The sequence below is a fragment of the Salarias fasciatus genome (assembly GCF_902148845.1).
Source record: "Salarias fasciatus chromosome 7 unlocalized genomic scaffold, fSalaFa1.1 super_scaffold_4, whole genome shotgun sequence".
Lineage (NCBI taxonomy): Eukaryota > Metazoa > Chordata > Actinopteri > Blenniiformes > Blenniidae > Salarias > Salarias fasciatus.
Genome location: NW_021941229.1, coordinates 3,411,376 through 3,434,141, shown reverse-complemented (window position 1 = coordinate 3,434,141; position 22,766 = coordinate 3,411,376). Strand labels below are relative to the sequence as shown.

At 45.0% G+C, this 22,766-nt stretch overlaps 1 protein-coding gene across 1 annotated transcript in view; it reads left to right on the top strand.

Moving 5' to 3' along the window:
• tcf4 (transcription factor 4) overlaps window positions 1-22,766 on the top strand; it is a 181,827-nt gene that overhangs the window by 150,104 nt on the left and 8,957 nt on the right. Inside the window, 6 exon segments of the mRNA XM_030085513.1 lie at window positions 5,908-5,978; window positions 6,187-6,265; window positions 9,551-9,630; window positions 10,009-10,077; window positions 10,079-10,219; window positions 22,071-22,209. Of these exon segments, the coding sequence (XP_029941373.1) occupies window positions 5,908-5,978; window positions 6,187-6,265; window positions 9,551-9,630; window positions 10,009-10,077; window positions 10,079-10,219; window positions 22,071-22,209 (579 nt within the window).

Here is a 22,766-nt window from a genome sequence, read left to right as displayed (position 1 = left end):
AACACTGAGGGGGAAATATCAGGTGTTCTATTTATGGAATAGAAAATTTTAAATTCTGACTTAAAATATGAGACAAATTTGGGATCACTCAGTAGATGCAGATTAAATCTCCAGCAGTTTGTAGAAGCTTGTTTTTCATTCAACATCAATTGCAAAAATACTGGACTGTGATCAGAAACAGAAATAACTCCTATTTCACAAGACACCACAGATGACAGCATCAGCTTAGGGACAAAAAAGTAATCTATCCGGGAGCTGGTTCTGTGAACACTGGAAAAATAAGTAAACTCTTTTAAATCAGGATGCACAGTTCTCCAAATATCAACAAATCCAAACTCATCACATGTGTCAGTTAATGCTCTAGCCCTTTTTGAAGGAGCCCCAGTTTCTGCCGGAAGTCTATCAATAAGTGGATTTAGGTGGCAATTAAAATCGCCACCTACTATAGAAAATTCAGTTTCAAGTTCGGCAAACTCTAAAAATGCCTTTGTAACAACATTGATAGGGTGACCAGGTGGAGCGTACATATTAAGGATTGAGATATATTTACCATATAATAGGCCTTTAATTATAATATAGCACCCATTACTGTCTTTGATACAAGATTCAAGTTGAAAAGGTAATTTCTTATTAATTAAGATGCATACTCCTCTACTGTTTGAAGTGTAAGATGAGAAAAAAGTATGACCCACCCAATCTCGTTTTAATTTAAGGTGTTCATGATCCTCCAGGTGGGTTTCTTGCAATAATGCAATCTCAACATTTTCTTTTTTAAGGGAGGTGAGAATTTTTTTCCTCTTTACTGGGTGATGAATTCCCCGCACATTCCATGTGCAGAGTTTAATAAAAGGAATACTCATAACTAACTTAAATAGACTTTAATATCACTTAAGTTGTTGCCATCACTCACTGTCATGCATCTTGATAAAATAATCAGACTGAGCACATTATAGAATTGTAACAAAACCGTGGCCAAACTTGGAATAAAACTATTTACAAACCCAAACACTAGGTCCTTCACTGACAATATCAAAACCTTTAAACTCAAAAAGAGAGTAAGTTCAAACTCTCCCTTAGGGTGAAAGACCCTTTGACTTACATTAAGTGCAAGCATACTCCTTATCAGGCTGGCACATTTGAAGAAAATTATAATGGTTGAAAACATATAAGCCCGTCCCACTATAAATGAAAACCAAAGTAGAATGAACCAATTCTCCAAAAAGGAGGAGAGAAAAGTGAGAATGGGGAAAAGAAAAAAGAAGAAAAAAAACACTCACGTGGGGGGCGGCATTTGGTGCGTTAAAAGAACAAATTAAAAAAAAAAAAAAAAAGGGGGGGGGGGGATAATGTCTCAATGTCAGCATCCGTGGACAGGAACAGAGTGGTTGTTGTACCTGGATGGCACGAAGCAGGCTTTACATAATTAAGCACTACTTGCATTAATATGACGGCTGTGATTTATCGGATTCAGTTCCATGTCCACTAAAGAGAGTCCACAAACACAGAGGCTTGCTCGGGAGAGTGAAATGTTTTAACGGTATTATTCACTGTAATCCTCAGTGAAGCAGGGTAGATCATGGCGTAGCGAGCCCCTTCGATGTTCTGCAACTTCTTCCTCACCTGGTCGAACCCGCGTCGCTTCTTTTGTGTTGCTGCAGCAAAGTCCGGGAAAAAGTGGATCCTCGTCCCCCCGGCTCTGATGTCTTTCAGTCGTCTGGCTGCATCCATCACTCGTTGACGATCACTGAAATTATGAAACCTGACAATCACTGCGCGGGGAAACCTGGATGTCTCCGGACCCTGAAGCCTGTGTGCCCTCTCCAGCTTGATGCGCCCCGCTTTAGTGTCGAGCTGCAGAATCTGGGGTATCCATGTCTCCATAAAAGCAGTTGTGTTGGTCCCCTCCAGCTTCTCCGGTATGCCTAGAATCCTTAAGTTTTTACGGCGGCCCCTATTCTCGTAATCGTCGAGACGCTCGGCTAACACATTAGCCGTCTTTTCCAGCGTTTGTAGGCGCTTTTCCGTGTCAGCCGAAGCGTTTTCCACCGCCAGGATCCTCTGCTCAGCCTCGCCAACCCTCTCAGAAACTTCTTTCAAGGTTTGGGAAATGTTGGCTTTGATGTCAAGCGCCATCTTCTCCAGCTTTTCATCCATCATCTCAGCGATATTTGCCGTCATTGCCTCCAGGGCTTTGGTCAGCCCCGGGTCTGCTTCCAGGCTAGTGGATGGAGGGCTAGCGCCGCCTGCTAGCATAGCATCGCCAACACGAGGAGAAGCCGCTGCTGCATCTTTCTTTTTAGTGGTGTTTTTTGGGGGCATCTTGCCAGCCGCTTTGCTCCACAGCTGATCCAGGGACATCACCCGGATTAAAATCCGATTTTGAGTCTTTTAACGCCCAATAAATATAATTAAAGCAGGATAATGTGCCGGAGCTCCGAAAATACGTGGCTACCCGAGCGCTTGCATCACCGGAAGTCATCCAGGGGTTTTTCACCGGGAGGGATTCAGAGCTGCAGACCTCAGACTTCTGACTCCGACTCAAACTCCGACGCTCGACTCCAGTTTGACTTTTGTAAATCCAACAGACTCTCTGGGACAGAAAAGACTTTCAGACATTTGACTCGAGAGTAAAATGTAAAACCTGTGACTGAACTGAACACGACGGCTCTGGCTCGATTCTCCTTCTGGATCTCTCCATTTATTTAATTTATTGTTCTCTTGAGTGATGGCATGCTCTCACCGATGTTCTGTGTTTTGGTCGAATCCTTGAAATTTTAAGTGTACTTGAAAACGAGAAAAGTCTCATTAAAATGTATGAATGAGTGTAGGACAAATACAAAAAATAGTTGTTTAGAAAAGTATATATTGGAACTTTTTCAACAAATTGAGACAAAATATAACCTTTAGCCCAGTATGGAAATGATTTTAACTCTGTCTAAAGAAGCTTTGAACTCAGTTTATAAAAGACACAAAGGCAAACTTTTAATGACTGAAGGTTTGATTGAAGGATGATTTCTGTCCTTATTTTATTGGTTTTAATTAAATTAAAAAAAAAAAAGATCCTGGAGGTGGATGAGTGTCGGCTGATGTTTCACAGCTGGATCAGAGGTTTCCTCCTGTCAACAGGTAGCCTGCTGCAGTCACATCTCTGATTCAGTCATTCAGCACACACACACACACACACACACACACACACACACACACACACACACACACACACACACACACACACATCCAGCATACCATATGGACCCCTTGCTTTGAGCCCCGTAGAACAAATAGGACGGCAATAAGAAACAGATTGAAAGTTTTTCAGAAGGAGACATCTCCGGCATTCCACGAAGAGATCTCACACACGCACACACACACACACACGCACACACACTCACATAAGCCAGAGCAGATGAGTGTAAACACAAGACGACGCTAATAAAAAACATGCGGTCCTTGTTTAAATGTGGAGGTTGTGACACACGTGAACACACACACACACACACCAACGTGTCTCTGGCCTTTTATTAACGGTGGTGCGGTTCACACACACACACACACACACACACACACACACACACACTCACGTCAGTCAGGGACAACGCCGCTGATGGAGAGAAGCCTTCATGTGTTGAAAGGTGTGATCTGCCTCAAAGCTCGCTTCCGGGTTTGTTGATGAGTGGAGCTGAGGACTGAGGGGACTGTTTCCTCAGAGACGTCCCATTTGACTGTCTTCTTGCTGGAAATGGACACAAACGTCCCATCAGGTCTCCGGTCTGGAAGGTTCAGAGCCTCCATCAGGAACCACAGCCTCGCACTGGACACTTTATATGGAGGAAAGCGATTGGACATCGACTGCATGAGAAACAAACCAGTGGTTTGAATTATGGAGGAGAAATAGAAGTGATGGACCAAAAAACAAAAAAATAAATAAATAAAAAAGAGAGAGAGAGACGCGGGCACATCGAAATCAGTTTCATCCTCTGAACGCTCTGCTCCTTTGTGGCTATAAGCTCTCATTTATGAAAAAGATTTTCTCCTGCATATGTTCTAAATTATGCATCAAGTGCGGCTCGGTGTGTGTGTGTGTGTGTGTGTGTGTGTGTGTGTGTGTGTGTGTGTGTGTGTGTGTGTGTGTGTGTGCCGGGCGGTAATCCCTCGGATGGTTTACTAGGCCAGTGGTGTGGAGGAGAGACACGAGGCTTTAACCCCAAAACATATGCTGCCCGGACTCTCTCTCTCTCTCTCTCTCTCTCTCTCTCTCTCTCTCTCTCTCTCTCACTCTCTCTCTTTCTATCTCTCTCTCTCTCTCTCTCTCTCTCTCAGCACAGCTTAAAGGAGTCCGATGCTGCCAATCTCAGTAATGGATTCATTCGCCATGAAAGGATGTGTTTCTTTTCCTTTTTGTTTTGCTGTGCGTGTGTGTGTGTGCGTGTGTGTGTCTATGTGTGTTTGTATGTGTGCAAGCGTACACTTCCCATCTGGGATCTGCTATCAGGAGAGGCAAGCTGTGTGTGTGTGTGTGTGTGAGGTCACTTCCTTCCTATCTGGCCTCAGTGCTCTTGAAGTGTGTGAAAGAGATTTACTTGTTTCTAAAGACCGGACACACACACACACACACACACACACACACACACACACACACACACTCTCGACAGTACAGTTTAGCCAGTTTTGGAAGTGGGTTCCTAGCAGAGTGTGTTTGATTCCCGTCTCGTTGGAAGACGGACTCGGTTTGTGACAGTAGACAGAATCAGTGGTTCCTCCACACGCTGCTGTCCCTCTCTGAGGTAACAGAGGTCAGAGGTCAGGAGGAAGAAAGCTTCCCGTGCAGACAAGAGGCTGAAATACTTCCCATGTTTGTCGGCAGCTCTAAGACGCTGAGGACGTGGATCCCGGCCGTCTTCAGGAGGAACTCACTGACGAATGTCTTTTTCTAAGAAAGCTTCAACCCGAAGTGAAGAGCAGGCAGCGGAAGGTCTCTGTTCTTATTCAGGAAGCCTGTTGATCAGCTGATCTGAACCATGAACAGCTCTGGATGGGAAACTCGGATCAGTCCAACTGTCGGATTCTCTTCAAGAAACAGAATCAAGAAGGAACAAAAGCTTTTCTCACTCCTCGGAGGACGACTGCTGAAGGTGTTTGAGGAGGAAAGCTCTCGAAGGAGCATAAACTGTTTCACTGTCAGGTCCTGATGGACGATCGTCTGAACGTCTTCAGTCCAGCAGCTTCTTCACCAAAGAATCTTGTTCCAACGAGGGAAACGTCTCAACAGCCGGACTCCTGAGCTGGAACCTGGAGCAGGACCATGGAACATCCAGAATAGACAGAATCACCTCCATTATCCAAAAACTGTACAGCTTGGGATCCAATCCAGGGAGGATAACTTTCCCAAGTCTTCACAAACCAACCAGAGGAAACCATCATTCGCTTCAGATACTGGAATTTTAGACGAACATGGAATCATCAGGAATGTGAGGATGTACTTTTTATCCTGGACTTCTCTGAAATCTCTCCTGAACCTGCAGAACGCTCGTCTTTCTGACGAGGACAGTTTATATCAACCTCATTAGCAGCTTTATTTAAGAATAAAGCCACGACTGAGATGAAGCTGCGCTGCCGTAGAAATCGGCTAAAGGCAGTCACAAGAAGAACAGACTGATGAAACTGAGGGAATGGGAGTTTTAGGAAGGCTCCTGATTGGACGCCTCTTTCCCAGCGAAGCTTTAATTTCCTCCTAATGAACGATCAGCCGGTTTCAGTGTAAAACGGAGGGGCTGAATAATTAAATATGTAGTTAACAACATCCTTATTTACAAGAATACATCCCTCTTCTCCCTCGTGTGTGTGTGTGTGTGTGTGTGTGTGTGTGTGTGTGTGTGTGTGTGTGTGTGTGTGTGTGTGTGTGTGTCACAGCTAACCGAGCACAGAGCGGAGCAGCCAGCAGCTCTCAGACAGGAGACGCCTTAGGGAAAGCACTCGCTTCGGTAAGTACAGCCCACACACACACACACACACACACACACACACACACACACACACACACACACACACACAGATTTTATAATCCCTCTTTTTCTCCCCATTCATTTCAGTTCTTTTGAAACGTATAACTCGCGTTGTTGTGCGACCTTTGCCAGTCTGACTGTTCCTTTGTTTATGTTGTTGTTTTGTTATATTTGTTTGTTTTTTCAGATCTATTCTCCAGATCACACAAACAACAGCTTCTCGTCCAACCCCTCCACCCCGGTCGGCTCCCCGCCCTCCCTCACAGGTAAACGCCGGCCGCCCCATTGGCTGATTGGTGAAAACAGGCAGGAGGAGAGAGCAGAGCCGACGTCAGATCAGCAAAACGACACAAACCTGAATTTAAAGACTCAGAGTCTGACTTTCAACCTTGATTTGGGACTTAATAAGAATCACAGTGACCTGCGACTTCATTTGACATGAAATTTGACACTTTTACATTTGTTGCTTTACCAGACTTGTCAGATTTGAGTCAGATTTCCTTTTTTAATAAAGACTAAAGACTTTCCAGTGACGTAAATTTTCATTTTTAAAGATTGGAGACGTGACATTCCAGTGTGACACTGCAGAGGCTTGATGTTGGACTCGGATTTAGGTTTTCAGTGATTGACACTCTGATGACTCCAGACCCGACCTGAGACTCTGTCACGACGGGTCAAAACGTCTTGATGTTTGAGTGGAGAATGTCCAGATCTGATCCAGCCTGGATGTAAAAGGTTGATTTTTACAATTTGAATTGTCTTCCAGGAGTTGAAAAATCAAGTTTTTATTGTTTTTTTAATGTATTAATTATTTTTTATTATTATTATTATTATTTTTTAGACTTATTAGACTTATCCAACTTTTAAACTCAAAAAAATCTGAACCTAATAAACTTCAAACGCGTCTAAGATCCTCGTTGGTGTCTATCCAGAAGTTTGAACTTGTTTCCAGAGACGTTAACCAGCCTCTGTCTGGACTTTCATCTTCTTTTGAGCTTATTCTCCGCCGTCTGCAGCTCTGGAAGGGAGAATCTAATCTCAGACAAATCATTTTTCCAACAAATGTAACAGGATTTGTTGTTTTTATTGAACGTGTTTAAACAATGCCCCCAAAACACATTAATAATGGCCGCTGTCCTCCTCCTCCTCCTCCTCCTCCTCCTCTCTGCTAATGCTGTAAACTCCAGCCGCTCCTTAAAGTGAAAAATGACTTTTCCTAATAATAGTTGTGTCGAATTTGTCTCTAATTGTCGCCGCTACACACACCGTTTGATATTTCGGCGCCGCGCCTCGTGACTGATAGCTTTAATTACGAGCGCCACTTCGACAAATCGCTCGCGAAACCTCGCGGCCCCCTCCTCTCTTCCTCCTCCTCCTCCTCCTCCTCCTCCTCCTCCTCATCATCATTATAGCTGCCTAGGATATTGCCTGCTAAACCATAATTGGTGTTTATCATTGTGTCAGAGTTACTCCACTTTTTACAAATTAGAAATGAAGCCTATTAGAGCAAACTACATGCAAATTGATATCTGTGGCTAATTCTGTGGGGCTGTTTTACAGCATCGGACTCGGAATAATTTGCCCTGCCGTTTAATACATATATTTGTATTTGCACATGAATGTGCCCAGGTGATTATTCATTAATTAGCATATGGAAATGAGCATGTAATATGAATAAAGGAGAGGGGAGAGAAAATGGGAAGACAATGAGAAAGAGAAACATGTGCTAATGAGATGAGATCAGAGTTACAAGGGAGAGATCAGCGGAGAGGGCAAAGAGAGAGAGAGAGGAGGAGGAGGAGGAGGAGGGCAGGGGCGAGCGGGGAGCGAGGAGGGGGAACAAAGGAGGAATGTGGAGCGCTCTACCTGCCTCGGCAGGTTCCACGGCCAGGCCACGGCGCACCTGCACCAACACTCAGCGCTCTGTCGGCTCCGATCCCGCGGAGAGTACCGGGTCTCTTCCACGGTGTGGGAATTCTTTAGCGCTAACGAGAACCTCTCAAGACAGACGGTCTGTAAATGATGTTCTGCTGAAACATCAAGAGGAACGATAGTTGGTACAAGAATGAAAAAAACATGCCAGTTTCAAAGTGGGAGTCTGCAAGTTGTTGTGTGAAGAACAGTGAAGCAACAAGTTGGGAAAAACTCTCGGCTGTAACTCTGAATCCACTGAAGTCAAACTAACATGGGAAATGTGAAAGCAGTGTTGGGCAAGTTACTTTTTGAAAGTAATTACTTACTGGTTATTTCTATAAAAAAGTAACTTAGTTACAGTATTTTAAAAGTAATTACAAGGCAAAAAAAACTCGTATTACTTAAAATAGTGTTTAAATGTGTCAAATAATTTGGATCTCGTCTAAATTAAATAAATGGACACTGGACAGAATCATTAACAAACAGGAAACACTTCATTAATCTAAATTATTCAAACGTTGTGTGATATATGAGACAAGACACCGATCAAATTTCATTTAACTGTAGATGACATTTCTACATTCATGGACATACATCTACTGACAGATGTATATAAACAGATTTCCATTAAAAAGCTACCTGTGGATAACCAGGGCTCTCTCTGGCTGTATCTCTGTCACGTCACGTGATGCACTTTGCACCAATACGGTTCCTTCTTAACTGTGAACAAACTTCCTGCTCTGTCGACACATCTGGAGGAAAAACCAGGCTGAAGGTGTTGAATTGTAGTAACAGAACTGTGCCTGATATTATTGTCAGTACCATAGTAGCGTTGTAGCGCTGGAAAAGGTCATTAGTTAGACTCGTGACTAAAAATTTTAACAGAATTACTCCCATCACAGGGTAAAATTAAAAAACAGACTGGGTCCGTTCAGCATGTTGGCACGTGGCTGATGGGATCCAGCTGCTCTTCCTCTTGTTCCTCCTCTGAAATCTGCTGAAAGGGCTCTCCACGCCGGCCCGTCGCCTCTGTGAAGCTCATATTGATGTAAATTCACCGGAGTCGCCGTCTGTCCGCAGCCTACCAGCTAATAAGACCTGTCGATTCAGACCTGACCCCTCACAGCCACACAAAGCTTGTTTATCCTGCCGAGAGCTCATGCTAATCAACCACTTCTCCCTCCTCAAAGACAAAAGAGCCAATATTAGCATTTGTGCCGTGAGATATGAGTCCGTTTGTTTGTTGTCCGCTCTTCAGCGTCCGACTGGCGGCCATCAGAGTCTCCCCGTGTGTCAAAGACGCTTCGTCCGTTTGGCATCTTTCTTCAACATTTGAAAGCAGAGGAGCTTCTGCCTTTAATCCTCGCAGAAGCATGTTTTCCTGCAGGGTCACGTGGGGCCTGGAGTCCGTCCCAGCATGCACTGGTTCCATCCCACAACACATGTGCGCACAAAGGGATGTCAGAATCGGCTGAAAACAAAAGCGGGAAGACTTGATGTCTCGTGTTTATCGACTCCTCATATCTGGCTTTTCTCTGAATCCTCTTACGCCGTCCTTGCTGTTAATCCTGCTCTGACCTTTTCTTGTTCCCATCATGTCGCCTCCTGATGATCTCTCTGCTTGTGTCCTCCGCTAGCTGCCAGCTCAGCCGTCTGGTCGAGGAACGGCGGGCAGGGAGCGTCGTCGCCCAACTACGAGGCCCCGCTTCACTCTCTGGTAGGCGCTCGGCGTGCTGGGGGGGGTTTCAGTTCGGTGATTCCATACCTCAAATAACAGTAATTTCAGTGTGAGCTAGCAGAGGTCCAGTCAGTTAAATAGGTTAGGGATGAGGGATTGGAGATTGAGATTATCTCAATGACTGGGAAGTCCGAACTCAAGAATGAGGGTGAGGATTAGAGCGAGAGTCAAGGTTTGGGTTAAGTTGGGACATAAATGTCATTGAAAGTGCAACAATGATCCATATGAAGTACCTCTAAAGGAAAGTTACACCAAATAGTGTCGCTTTGCTCAGTTTGCATGGAATAACGGCCGTTTTGGGCCTCAGACTGTATCTTTGTGGTGTGACTGATATTAACCGTTGCCGTCTTTCTGCAGCAAAGTCGTATCGAGGACCGTCTGGAGCGTTTGGACGACGCCATCCACGTCCTGCGGAGCCACGCGGTGGGGCCCGTCGACGGGCATGAGCGGCGGGCACGGCGACATGCACGGCCTCATCGGGGCGGCGCACACGCACAACGGCGCCATGGGGGCTCTGGGCGGCGGCTACGGGACGGGACTACTATCGTCCAACAGACACTCGCTCATGGTAGGAACACACTCTTCTTCATATGCTGAGGCTTCGAGGTCGATGGGCCTCCTCTAGGGGGCAGCAGAGAGCTTTATTGAAAAAGCGTGTCTGAAGTCTGTCACATCCTGTGTTGGGTTTGTTTAAAGCTTTTCTGCTCTCTGCTGCTTTTGTCGGGTTTGCCGTTGTACCGAGACGAGCAGAGTCGGCTTGTTTGGTGATTCCAGCTTCGGTTCTTCCACATCTTGGCCTCAAAGACTCTGAACCGCAACAAACTTAGTGAGAGCGTGACGTGACAGATACCCAGCGAGCCTTTTGTCTGGTGTGTATCTCAGCTCACAGAACAGGATCAGCTCGTGCAGTGCCACCAGCAGCCATGGGGGGCAGCGCTGAGACCTGAAGGGTTTGACAGTCATGGTGAAAGCTATAATGGTTCAAGTCCATGAAGGAATTACACTTTCTTCTTAGTATTTGGCCTGTGTGGTGCTTTAGAGCGACGCCCTCTAGTGGATTGATTGCTAAATGTTCAGCAATTTCAAGTGAAAACTCCCAACAACCTTTCGTGTCAGTTTATACGACAGCGGTGTTTGGAGCCACTGCAGATGCACGTCATTCATTCATTCAGATGGGCGAAAACAACTCTTTCTTTAAACACAAAGGAAACGCTGCTGCTGGTCCTGAACACCTCGCCCGCAGTAAGCAGTTGTTCTGCACATGCTCAGTAGAAGGACAATAAGAAGCATGCTTTCCGTGACTGGCAGTCCAGATTCTGCTGGTCCTGGCTCTGGTCCAGGTTCTCCGTTGACAGTTACTGTAATAACAGTCCAACTTGGCGGTCTGTCTACTTGATGGCCGTCTCCATGACCATTGTTTTCGAAATGTTGCGGCGTAAACATGAAACTTTTTTTAAGCGAAAATGTAAAAGTGACGCATTTTGACTGAATGGGGCCTAAAGGCAGCTGTTACCAAAGAATTTAAAAACAAAGCTTTTCTTTAGTTTGAAGCTCCACCCAGAGGAAAACAGCTTTTCTCAGATTGACAGAAAAAGCACCCTTGACAAATGGTACTTTAAAAAAAAACACTACCAGCAGCTGATTGAAACTGGCCGGATCGTTCGTGCTCCCTGTCGCTAATAAACATGAAACAACTGAACTGAGCGTCTTTTCTTGGGCCTGACAGACTTTAACCAGATCTGTAAATGGGACAATCAGTTGGAAAATGTCAACAGTGTGAATATGGACTGAACTGCGACCCTCCCGGAGCCGGGGAGACGAGGCTTCAACTGGAAACGCGAAGTGAGGCCGGCGTAATGTTTTCCACATTTAAGACTTTAGGCTTTCTTTTTTTGTCAACTTGAAACAATAAACACAAAGAAGCAAACAGCTGTGTGACATAAGGAGATGTAGGAGGCAGAGCGTTATGAAATAGAGCGCGCAGAATAAACACATCCAGATGCCTTGAACATGTTCAGTCAGGCTCCGGCTGTTTACCTTCTCCAAGCCTGGACTGTGTCCGAATCGGGCGGCTTTCTGCTCTACCTGCACTCTGCGCCCTCGTTCCTGGATCCCGCGCTCACTCTTTCCATACACCTGTTTTTCCATCCTCCACAAGGCTTTACTTCTGCGTGTGTGACGTGTGTGTTTAGGCTCGAATGTGGTGAAACGATCTATGCTCAAAATCAGGTTCCTGTTAATGTAACTCATCCAGAGACTCCTCATCTGAACAGATTACAGGCGGATCCCGTCGCGCTGTCCTGGACCCGTCTGTCCAGTCACCGTTTGAACCACATCTGAGGGTTTTTCCAGCCTCTTATTGACATGCTTGCCCCAAACGCCCGGTGGGATACATATGTGAACATCCCAGCGCTGTGATTCACTCCACCACATCTGAGCTATTAGCAGCCTAAGTACATTAGAGGGAAAACCGAGGAGCGGCCTGTTGTGATGTGGCTTTAATGAAGGCTTCGCTGTGTTCTCACTGCTCCAGTCCGGGAGGGGTTTCAGGCTCTGGCTCTGCTCTTTGTTATGCTATTTACTTTGAAGTGTTGTTGTCTAAATGTACAACACCTGTGAGTGTATCTGTGTGTTTTTAACTCTTTCTGGGGTCCCAGCTCCATTCTCTGGGTCCGAACGGCCCTGACGGGGGTTTAAGATTGAGATTAAGATTGACATGGTTGAAGAATTTTAAAAACTGATCATTGAGAAGTTTGGAGTAAAGAAGGGTGATTTCCAGGAAGGAATAAAATCGACATCAGGCACCGTCGTTCAGCACAGTAGAAAACCCTCTCTGGATGGACGGTTTGAGTTTGTGCGACGTTGTTGAGTCGTAGACGTGAAGCTCCACAGTGGATTCCTCTATAATGTGAGTTAACACGTGGTTTCAGAGCTGAAGGTATCAGCTGGGTTACTGTTAGCGTCAGGAAGGAGTTTTGTCAATGAGTGGGCCTCACAAGTAATTCTGTTTGCGCGCGTGTGTGTGTGTGTGTGTGTGTGTGTGTGTGTGTGTGTGTGTGTGTGTGTGTGTGTGTGTGTGTGTGTGTGAGCATGCTGGCTGACTCCCACAGAGATTATCTCCTTCTCACGCATGTCTGTCCAGCTGTCTCTCTCTCTCTCTCTCTCTCTCTCTCTCTCTCTCTCGCTCTCTGGTAGTCCTGCGCTGTATCATCGTCCTCTCAGCCTCGTCTTCTTCCTCTTCCACACGCGTCGCCTGCCTCCCTGCCTCTCTTCTTCGGTAATCAGATGAGTCCTCTGGAGAGGAACACCAGGGCGGCTCTCCTCCCGTCCAATCCTTCGTCCTCCAGCCTCACATTCCTGTTTCAGCTGATTTGATTGGAAAGACGGTGGCTCTGCTTCATGTTGCTCTGCGCTGATTAGCTGGACTCAATTACCCACTGAAAAATAACCCCGGTGTCTTGGCATCATGAGGAAATGATATAAGTGGATTCTTCGTTGGCGTGCGCTCACTCGTCAGGAGTATTGCGCCTCTTGGAGGGTTTCCTGGTGTATTGCTGTCAGAACTGTAGTCCTGCTCATTATAATTGGACCTGTCTTCTGTGTTTTCAAAATGATCGACAAATATGGAAGGACGGCCCAGACTTGTGAGATTCGACGGCGTTGCTGAACTCCAGTCAGAAAAACTGAGGAGTTTAATTCAGTCCATCTTATTTGTCTGAATCACTCGTTTTGAATGTTTTACTCTATTCTCCAGACTGTAAGTCACACTAGTGTCAGTTGTTTGGTCCGTCACCATACCAGTAATACCATCTGGGGCCAGTAGGTGGCTACGGATCTGACTGGAACTGCATTACGACAACCAAACCTCGGATCTAGCTTTAACCCTCAAATGTCATTTTAACCTGGAAACGTGTCTCAAACATTGCAGATTTTACTGTTTTGGTCGTCGTATCGGCTGAACGACCCGATGTCGCTTCTGTGTATTGGACCCCAAAATACAGGAAAACAGGAACATGAACACACACGTCAGTGGATCTGTGTTGCCATTAACTTGAAGCATGAGGTTTTCATTTTAAACATCGGTGTCGAGCCGCCACACAGACGTTCCTTTGCAGAGAAAATTAAATTAAAAGAACTGGACATTTTCTCACCTAATTATGAGCGAGTATTAGATAATTAGCAGGCAGAATGTAGTAATTATGAGGAAAGGTTAAGGCAGTTAGTAATCATGGCCATTGGAGGAGCCCCCTGATTGAATTATGTACCTTCATCCATGTGATGAAGAGGACAGTAATCTGGGAAATGTCACATTTGGCTAATTCTCTGAAGAAATGCCACACATGGGAAGTCACAGTGACACACATTAGGTTTCTTACGCTATGAAAGACTTTTAACGGGGCTTGATAGAGAGAATAGAAAGAATAGAGAGAAAGTTCATTCTGACTGAAACAAATGTTTCTCATACAAACATTCACTTTAAATTTCCTTTTTCTGTTTTCTTCTTCCCTTTCTTCTGTCGTCCTCCTCTTCCCTCTTTCTTTCTTTTTTCTCATTTGTTTTTTTCTACTTGTCATTCTTTTCCTTCTCTTCCTGTCGTTCTTTTCTTCCCTCCTCTCTCCATCTGCAGCTCTGCTGATTTTCACCTCGTTATTTTCCATTTAGCCATTTGCAGATGTTTAGTCTCTCTCTCTCTCTCCCTCTCTCTCTCTCTTTCTCACACACACACATACACACACACACACACACATACACATACACACTTCCCCGATTTCACCGCATATTTACCTGATTACATATTTTCTGTCACTTCTGTTTCAATTTTCCAATCTAACCTAAACTCAACTTTCCTGTCTTTTGCTTTTACACACACACACACACACACACACACACACACACACACACACACACACACGCACAGCTGTATGTAGTTTGGCAGGGTTCGGCAGAGACGCCTGCAGGGTGAGGTCAGAACTTGAGGAAAACAGGTGGCAGACTGATGTGAGACACACACACACACACACACACACACACACACACACACACACACACACACACACACACACACACAGGGCAGTGTATGCGATGGTTTTAACCTGTTCGTGGAGCTCTGTGGTGGTGGTGGAGCTCAGTTGGGTCGGTGTCAAAGCGCCAGCGGCCTCCTGAAAGCCCACGTAGCGTTAGCGTTAGCCTTCGCGTTAGCGTAGCGCTGGCTCGGTGACGTGACTCTCCACTAAACTGTGATTTAAAACAGCGGGAGGCCGTGAGGAGCTCTGTTTTCTGTTGGGCCGTCCGCCTCCATGATGTGCCGGAGTCACGCTCGGTGTTTTACTGCGCCGTTTGAAGGGCGACTCTAAAAGGAGGCGAAAGGTTAAGAGGGAGGAGCCCCCCCTCCACCCTCATACCTCCATTAAGCAGCGCTACAGTCGGCGAAATGGACCATAATCTGCAGTAAAACACACTAATGCCTCTTGATGCTCTGCCTACATTTATTTCAGTCCTTTAAGCGGATGTAAATCACTCTCCGTTCGCGGCGGAAGACGCCGTTTCAGTCAAACAGCGAGAAGAATCCATCATGGAGAACCGCCATATATGTTGATGGCATGAAGCAGAAATGAAAAACATCAGTCTTGTTAAACCTTCACGGCGCGCCGTTTCTACATATACGTTGTTCCAGAAGGAATAAATTACCGCATGCTAATGCGCAGCGCTGAGATATGCTAATGTTTTTCTCACCTTCTCGCTGTGCGGCGCCTCATGAATATTCACGGCGGGACGGGGTTACGACTGCCGGACGCCGGTGCTCAGCCTCTGGTTCAGGAAGATAATTAGATAAAGAAACTTTAACAGCCTTGATAATTGCTTAAAGCAACGTGATTTGAGTCTCAGGTCGAGTCGCGTGAGATAATGGAAGGTATGATGCTCAGAACATTGTTGTAGGAATAAAAGAATAAAATTACCTTAAATTAAACTCTGTTTATTGAGGCTGTTTTCTTTGATTTAAGTCTGAATTAATGGAAAGTGCCTCAAAGTTACAGTTGGTCAGATTCTAGAAACACCACTTGTGACCACTGGGGGCAGCGGTTTGCCCGTTAATAAATGAATTGGTAATTCTGGCATTTCATCTGTTCTCAATTAAAGGTTATAAAAGCATCGTAAACCAGCAATATTTTTGTATTTCACATGTATCAGTGTTTGCCATATTTGTTCACTGGGAAGAAGCGTCACACACCCGAAACTCTTGATGTCTCTTATCATCAAGTTATGAAATCGCCTTCAGATATCGCATCCCTGGTTGCTACACACCACCTTGTGGTAAACAGCAGTACTACAGCTACACATAAACCAACAAAAAACAAGTTAGCAGTACGACCAGTTTGATGAAGGTTTGCTGACACACTCATGATCATTTCTAATAATGTTAATTATCATTATTTACTAATTAAGATCATTATTTTCCAGTTGGAAAACATTAAACAAACCACAAAACAGAAGGTGATCTCTGAGTGGTTCAGTCAGTTTCACATTGGTGAATTTAATCTTCATTCACAGCTAGAACGACTGTTTCTACTCGTCTTTCTTTATTTTTAATTTCTTTTCCAGTCTCTCCCTGAAGCCAGAAACACAACAAAAAATTTAGCTGTCAACATGAATCTTAGACTTTTCTGCAAAAACAATAAAAAAACCTTATTTTGTCTGATGAGACTGAGATTTCATTGTGTTCCTCAGGAGAAATGTTGATCATGTTAACCTGAAAGCATCGTTTTCTTCCCTCTCCTGAGTTTGAGTCATTTTCAGATGACGTCTTAAACGAGGGGCTGGTTCAAATCCTCATTACATGAGAGAAACACACAGTTCATGTCACGCCACTGGAAAATCCTGCTTCGCTCTGTGTGTGTGTGTGTGTGTGTGTGTGTGTGTGTGTGTGTGTGTGTGTGTGTGTGTGTGCTGACTGAACAGGTGCTTTCTGTCAAAGTTTGGGTCACAAAGGAAAGACTGTACAGTTTGGAGGAAGTGTGTGTGTGTGTGTGTGTGTGTGTGTGTGTGTGTGTGTGTGTGTGTGTGTGTGTGTGTGTGTGTTAATTTGCAGCTGTAATAAACATGCAGCAGAGTTAAATGAGTCCATTGTGGGGACATTTCTTTTGCTGCTTCCAGACAGAGCCTCACTTCGTCCCCCAGTGGTGGGACGTGGGACTACACCGCAGAGTTCGCTCACTTCTGTTCGTTTCTGTTTTGACTCTCTGCAGTGTAATAAACCGGTTTGTCTCAGATCACTGATCACTTCCTAGTTACTGTGTTAAAGTAATAAAATGCTGTGGTGAAGTGGAAGGCTTTTGAAAAGGAAACATACTGTGGTGAAGGTGCAGGGATTTTGTTGAACCGTCCATCGACCCCGACCTCCTCACCTACATTCTTCAACTTGTCTTTTTTTTTTTATCTAGAAATCTTCTAGTTTAAGGAGGGTCTTGGATTACTGTTAATCTTCGCTGATTTGTAGAGTTTCAGTTGTACTGATGGATCTGACATTGAGTCTTCAAACCAGGCTGAACAGTGATGTTTTTTCTTTAACTCTGCATTTTCCAGCTCCCCCCCCCCCCCCCCCCCCCCCCCCGCTCTTCAGCATCGTCTCTCGTTCCAATTTAAATTCTTTGCAAATGTTTTTTTTTTTTTTCTTCTGGTTTGTTTTTCCTTTGTTTTCGGTTTTGGTCACCAACAATAATTGAAAGCGACACGTGGAAATTGCAAAAAAAAAAAACATCCAACTAATCTGGGATGAAATATTACAATCTGCAGAGGTGGAAAACTGACAGTAATTTCTTCTCCTGCCTCGGATTCGCTGTCGCGGCACAGCGCAGTGTGTGTGTGCGTACGTGCGTGTAAGTGTGTGTGTGTGTGTGTGTGTGTGTGTGTTCCTGTTTTCCTGTATTTGTGGGGCCCAGTGTTTGATAACCCACTGATTTTTCAGGCCCGTTTCCTTTGTGGAGACCAAAATGTTTCAGTGCCCTCACTATCTGTTCAGTTCAATTGAAACATCTCTGAAGTGTTGAAATATGAGAAATGAAGTGAAGCACAACCAGATAGTTCTATTGGTTCAGATGAACCTGATTAAGATCATGTATGTGGAGTTCTGAATGTAGGAGCTTTGTTTAGTATTTTCTTCTTCTTTTTTTTTTTTGCCTCTCCTCTTTTCCCTTAATAAACTGGATTTAGCAAGTTTGCGCAAGTGCTGCAAACCTTTGTGTATGCGTGAGTGTGTGTGTGCATGCGTGTGTGTGTGTGTTTGTGTCTAATCTCTTGACCCAGAAACCCTCTTCCCTTCGTCTTCCTGTGTAATCAGTTCAGACACAAACATTTTCAAACGGCGACCTTCACCGTGCTTTTTCGTCTCAACGCTCACACTCTCCTGCTCAGCCGAGAAGAAAATCCTCCATAAAACAATGGAAATCACGTGTCACGGTGATAAAATCTGCTAATGAAGAGTTTAAATGAGCGTCGAGGCTAATTTTAGAAGTGAGTAATCCAGCATGAGTGATATTGTGTTATTGTGCAGAAGTCAGAAATCAAACAGTGTGAAGTATTAAAGTCAAGTTCCATTCTTCACAACGCTCCCGTCTGAAGTATTTCCTCTCTTTACAACCGCTAATCCCGTTAAAAATGAATCGGCCGCAGTCATTTGGATGCCATCAATTTAAGCTCTTCTTTGAATAAACACACACACACACACGCACACGTGCACAAACTCACATGAAAGTCATTTTAGTGGGTTTAAACATGTTGTGTTTCGGGTATGAGTCGCTTTATGTCAGCAGTCTCCAGTTCAACACACACACACACACGGGCATTGAATTTTAATTTAACCACTTCACTGGATAACATTCATTTATTATATGTTTAGGGAATTCTAATCTGATTTTAGGATCACTTTTTTCCACTTTTTGAAGGATTCAATGCTACATTTGATATTCAGAGGTGTGTTTTTGTGTGTATTTGTGCTGCAGCTACATCCGACGCTAAATATTTGAGCGAAGTCAAACTTTTCCAGAGCTTTTCTTTGCCTCAGCGACTCTTTGAGACAAAACTTGATGCTTCAATCACAACAAACCAAACAAACATTTCAAGTCATTTTTCCCAACTTTCTCCTGCAGTTTGCAGCAGAGATGAAAAAAAAAAAAGAAAAAAAAGGCTCACACGTTCATTTAGACTCATCCTCACACAGTGAGACACCTGAAACCTGAAGGATGCTGGGAAACGAGGTGTGTGTGCGCCTGGTGGCGCCGGATTTACCGCCGCCGCCGCCGCAGATCACTCCATGTGTGATTTATTTATATTTCTCTCCTCCGTCTGTCTCCTCCTTTTCTCTCCTCAACCAACTAAATTAAGCAAGAGAGAAGGAAGGCTTGTTAAAATATAAAAGCCGCCATTAAAAATGTACGCCGCCCTTTCTTGTCTCCGACTGCGCTGCCATTTTGCATTTGGGAATCCGGACGGTGATGAAAGGCAGAGGACGGAAAGAAAAGACGAGACGCAAATAATAAATAAGGGGTGCGAGCAGACGTATGGATGGATGGATGGAATTTGAAGCTCTTGGAGATGGAGGTTTTCCTGTGGTGGCTGAAGCTAAAGCTAGCCGGTTCCTGCTGTTTGTGGAGGCGGAGCAGTTTGCTGTTAGCATTAGCACAGGTGGTGCGCGTCTTGACTTTCATCTGAGCCGTCGGTTTCCTGAACTCCGCTGGACTCCAGTAAATATTTGAAACAAGCAAAAAGCTCACATGTAAACATGACGAGCCGCTCCGCTCTTCTTTCATGACCCACTTCTTCTTCCTCTGGTGCAAAGCTGCAGCATGCAGGTGGAGGGAAGAGCAGGGCCACGTCATCTGGAGGACGGCTGCGCCTTGAAACCACAAAAAGACACACAAAAGTAAAATTAAACGTAATAAAACCACAAAAAGACACAGAGTCACTGATCAAGCAGAACCTGGAGAGACAGCATGAAGGCAGTGAGGACAGAAGAGGAAAGACGAGGTTTTACTACAACATCAATTTACAACTCCTAATGAGACCTCCACCGTCGGAATAGATCTGAATAGATATTGAAAGCAGCTCCTCGTCCAGTGGTGAATATGGTGGAGGTCATTTCCTCAACTGGCTCGCCACGACTTCTCTCTGTAGACTTTAATTAGAAGCTATTTTATAGGTTGTATCTCAGATTTCCGCTTTGTTACCTTTTACTTTTCCAACTCATTAAATATTTCTTCAGAAAGTCCTCGGATTCAGCTGCTTGGAATCTTTCTCCCTAAAACTTTAGATTTTATACATGATGTGTCTACGTTAGCTCCCAAGTAGAACCTGTTCTGCTATTTCCAGGATCTCAGAGTCCTTCTTCAAGTTTTTTAGAAAAGTTGTTCGAGGAAAAGGTGCACTGAGCACATTTCTGCGGCTCCCTGAAAGACCCTCTGCTCCACATAGCTGGTTTTTATTCAGGACCACAACGAGCCACCCCACCTCTGACCCAGAACCCAGAGCCCAGAGCCCAGACCAGACCCAGACCAGGGTCTGGTTCTGCAGAATTCCTCCTCTTAAAGGGAGTTTTTCCTCTCCTCTCTCTGCTGCTGCTCATGAGGAATTGTTTTTTTCTTTTTTCTGCTTTTAGATGGGACTGTGTTGCCTTTGGCAGTGTGTGTGTGTGTGTGTGTGTGTGTGTGTGTGTGTGTGTGTGTGTGTGTGTGTGTGTGTGTGTCAGTCGTCACTGCATTTCTGCCCACAAATGTCAAAATGTGTGTAATGCTGTTCAAACATGAAGTTGACATTTGATTAATGGAAACGTCACTCTGTGCTAATTGGTCGTGGCAAAGTAGCTCCGCCCCCTCCTCTTCCTCATAACCCTCCCCTCCTCCTCCTTTTCCTCCTCCTCCTCTCCCGCTTCCTCTTCTGCCACCTCTTCCTCCTCCTCCCCCGCCTCCTCCTCTCCTTCCTCTTCCTCATCCTTTTCCGCCACCTCTTCATCATCCTCCTCTTCTTCCTCCTCATCCTCCTCTTCCTTTTCCTCATCCTCCTCCTCCTCCTTATCTTCCTCATCCTCCTCTTCTTCGTCATCCTCCTCATACTCTTCTTCTTTTTCCTCCTCCTCCTCCTCCTCTTCCACCACCTATTCTTCCTCCTCCCCTGCCTCCTCCTCTTCTTCCTCTTTCTCTTCCTTTTCTGCCACCTCTTCATCATCCTCCTCTTCTTCTTCCTCCTCCTCCTCTTCTTGTGATCCTCATCCTCCTCATCCTCTTCTTCCTTTTCCTCTTCCTCCTCTTCTTCGTCATCCTTATCCTCCTCATCCTCTTCTTCCTCTTCTTCCTCCTCCTCTTCCTCCTCGCCCCCCTCTCCAGCAGAAAGCCGTGAACATGATCGGGGCCGTCAGGCCGGATGAATGAAGTGAAATGAAATGGCCATTGAGTCTGATTATCAGGCAGTTAGAGACGCGGCGCCGCCTTTCAGCTGCCACTCAGCTCTGATTAGTGTTCAGAAGCCTTCGCCGGCCTATCAGAGCCGCATCTCCTGCGCCGCGCCGCTCGCACGCTCGCCGGGAAACAAAGAGGCAGGGGGAGCGCTCCGAGCCGCGGGATGCCACAGGAAGGCTGGCATCGCGCGCACACACACACACACTGACACACACACAAAGAGAGCCCATCTCGTGCCAAAACACTGAGTCCCTGCTGGAAGCTGCTGGCTGCTCTGGGAATTAGAAATCCCACAATTAAACATATGGGCATTAAGATAATTGTCAGTTGTTGTGCTGTCATGTGTGTTTGCATGTGCGTGTGTGTGTGTGGTAGACAGATGGATAGTATTCAGCAAAGTGCACGCGCACACACACTTTGCATCCCTGGAAAAACCTAAAAACAAGTAGAAACAATTCATTTTCATAAAAAAAAAAAAAAAACATTAAAAAAACGAGCCAAAAAAAGAAGATAAATTGTAAATATACATGTCAGACATGCAGATAGGAACACACACACACACACACACACACACACACACACACACACACACACACACAGCAGTCGGAGTGATGTGAGGGAGACAGACGGAGGTCTTCAGGGTCTTATGAAGGCAGATGTCGCCCTCAACAGGGCAGCGCTGGAACTGCAGCCAGAAGAGCCTCTCGGTACATCAGGCTCACGACTTTCTGAGTGTTTTTCACCCTGAAGACAGACCGAACGTCCGTCATGCCATGAAGAAATCTGCACTAACATCTCAGGAGTCCCTCAGATGATCGTTGAATTGTTGTGTCGGTTTGATAAAAACATGAATCTGCATTTCCACGAGGTTGATCGGATCGACCTGCAGCTGGACACAGCACTGATAAATGACCTGATTGACCTCCTGCGGTCCCGGACGACTCCTCTGACCCCTCTGACCCCTCCCCCCTCCAGGTGGGCTCTCACAGAGAAGACGGCGGCAGCGTGGGCGGCCTGCGCGGCGGACACTCCATGGCGGGCCAGGTGCCGGTGCCCCAGCTGCCGGTCCAGTCGGCCACCTCTCCGGACCTGAACCAGCCCGACCCGTACCGCGGTGAGCCTCACTCTCCAATTCAAAATTAGCTTTTCACCTGTAAGTATATAAATATTAAGGCTGTGAAAAGATTTTTTTTTTTAATCATGATTAATCGCATTATTTCCATAGTTAAACACAAATAATCACGCTTTGAATTGCAGTTTGTAAATGTTGTTGGTTTGCATTTGAAGGCAGTTTTCAGTCCATAACGTAAAGCCTCCATACGTCCAATCAGTTATGAAGTTTCAGCGTTCCTTTTTTTTGTTGGAGTTTCTTTCAAAATAAAGTGCCATGTAGACCGACTTAACACAATGTTAAAAATACAGTTTTCAAACTGAAAAAAAGCCTAATAATGTGGTTAATCACGATTTAAAAAATTAATCTTTAGTCATCGCTACATTAAATAGTAATGATTAATGCAATTAATTCTGACAATCTTAGTAAATATTTCAATATTTACAGCTAATAATAATAAATAATATTTGTCATTATTATTGTTGTTGTTGTTGATGTTGTTGTGATGGTACTTTGACAGCTGTGAAATATGTTTATATTAACTACAATTTTTATTGTCA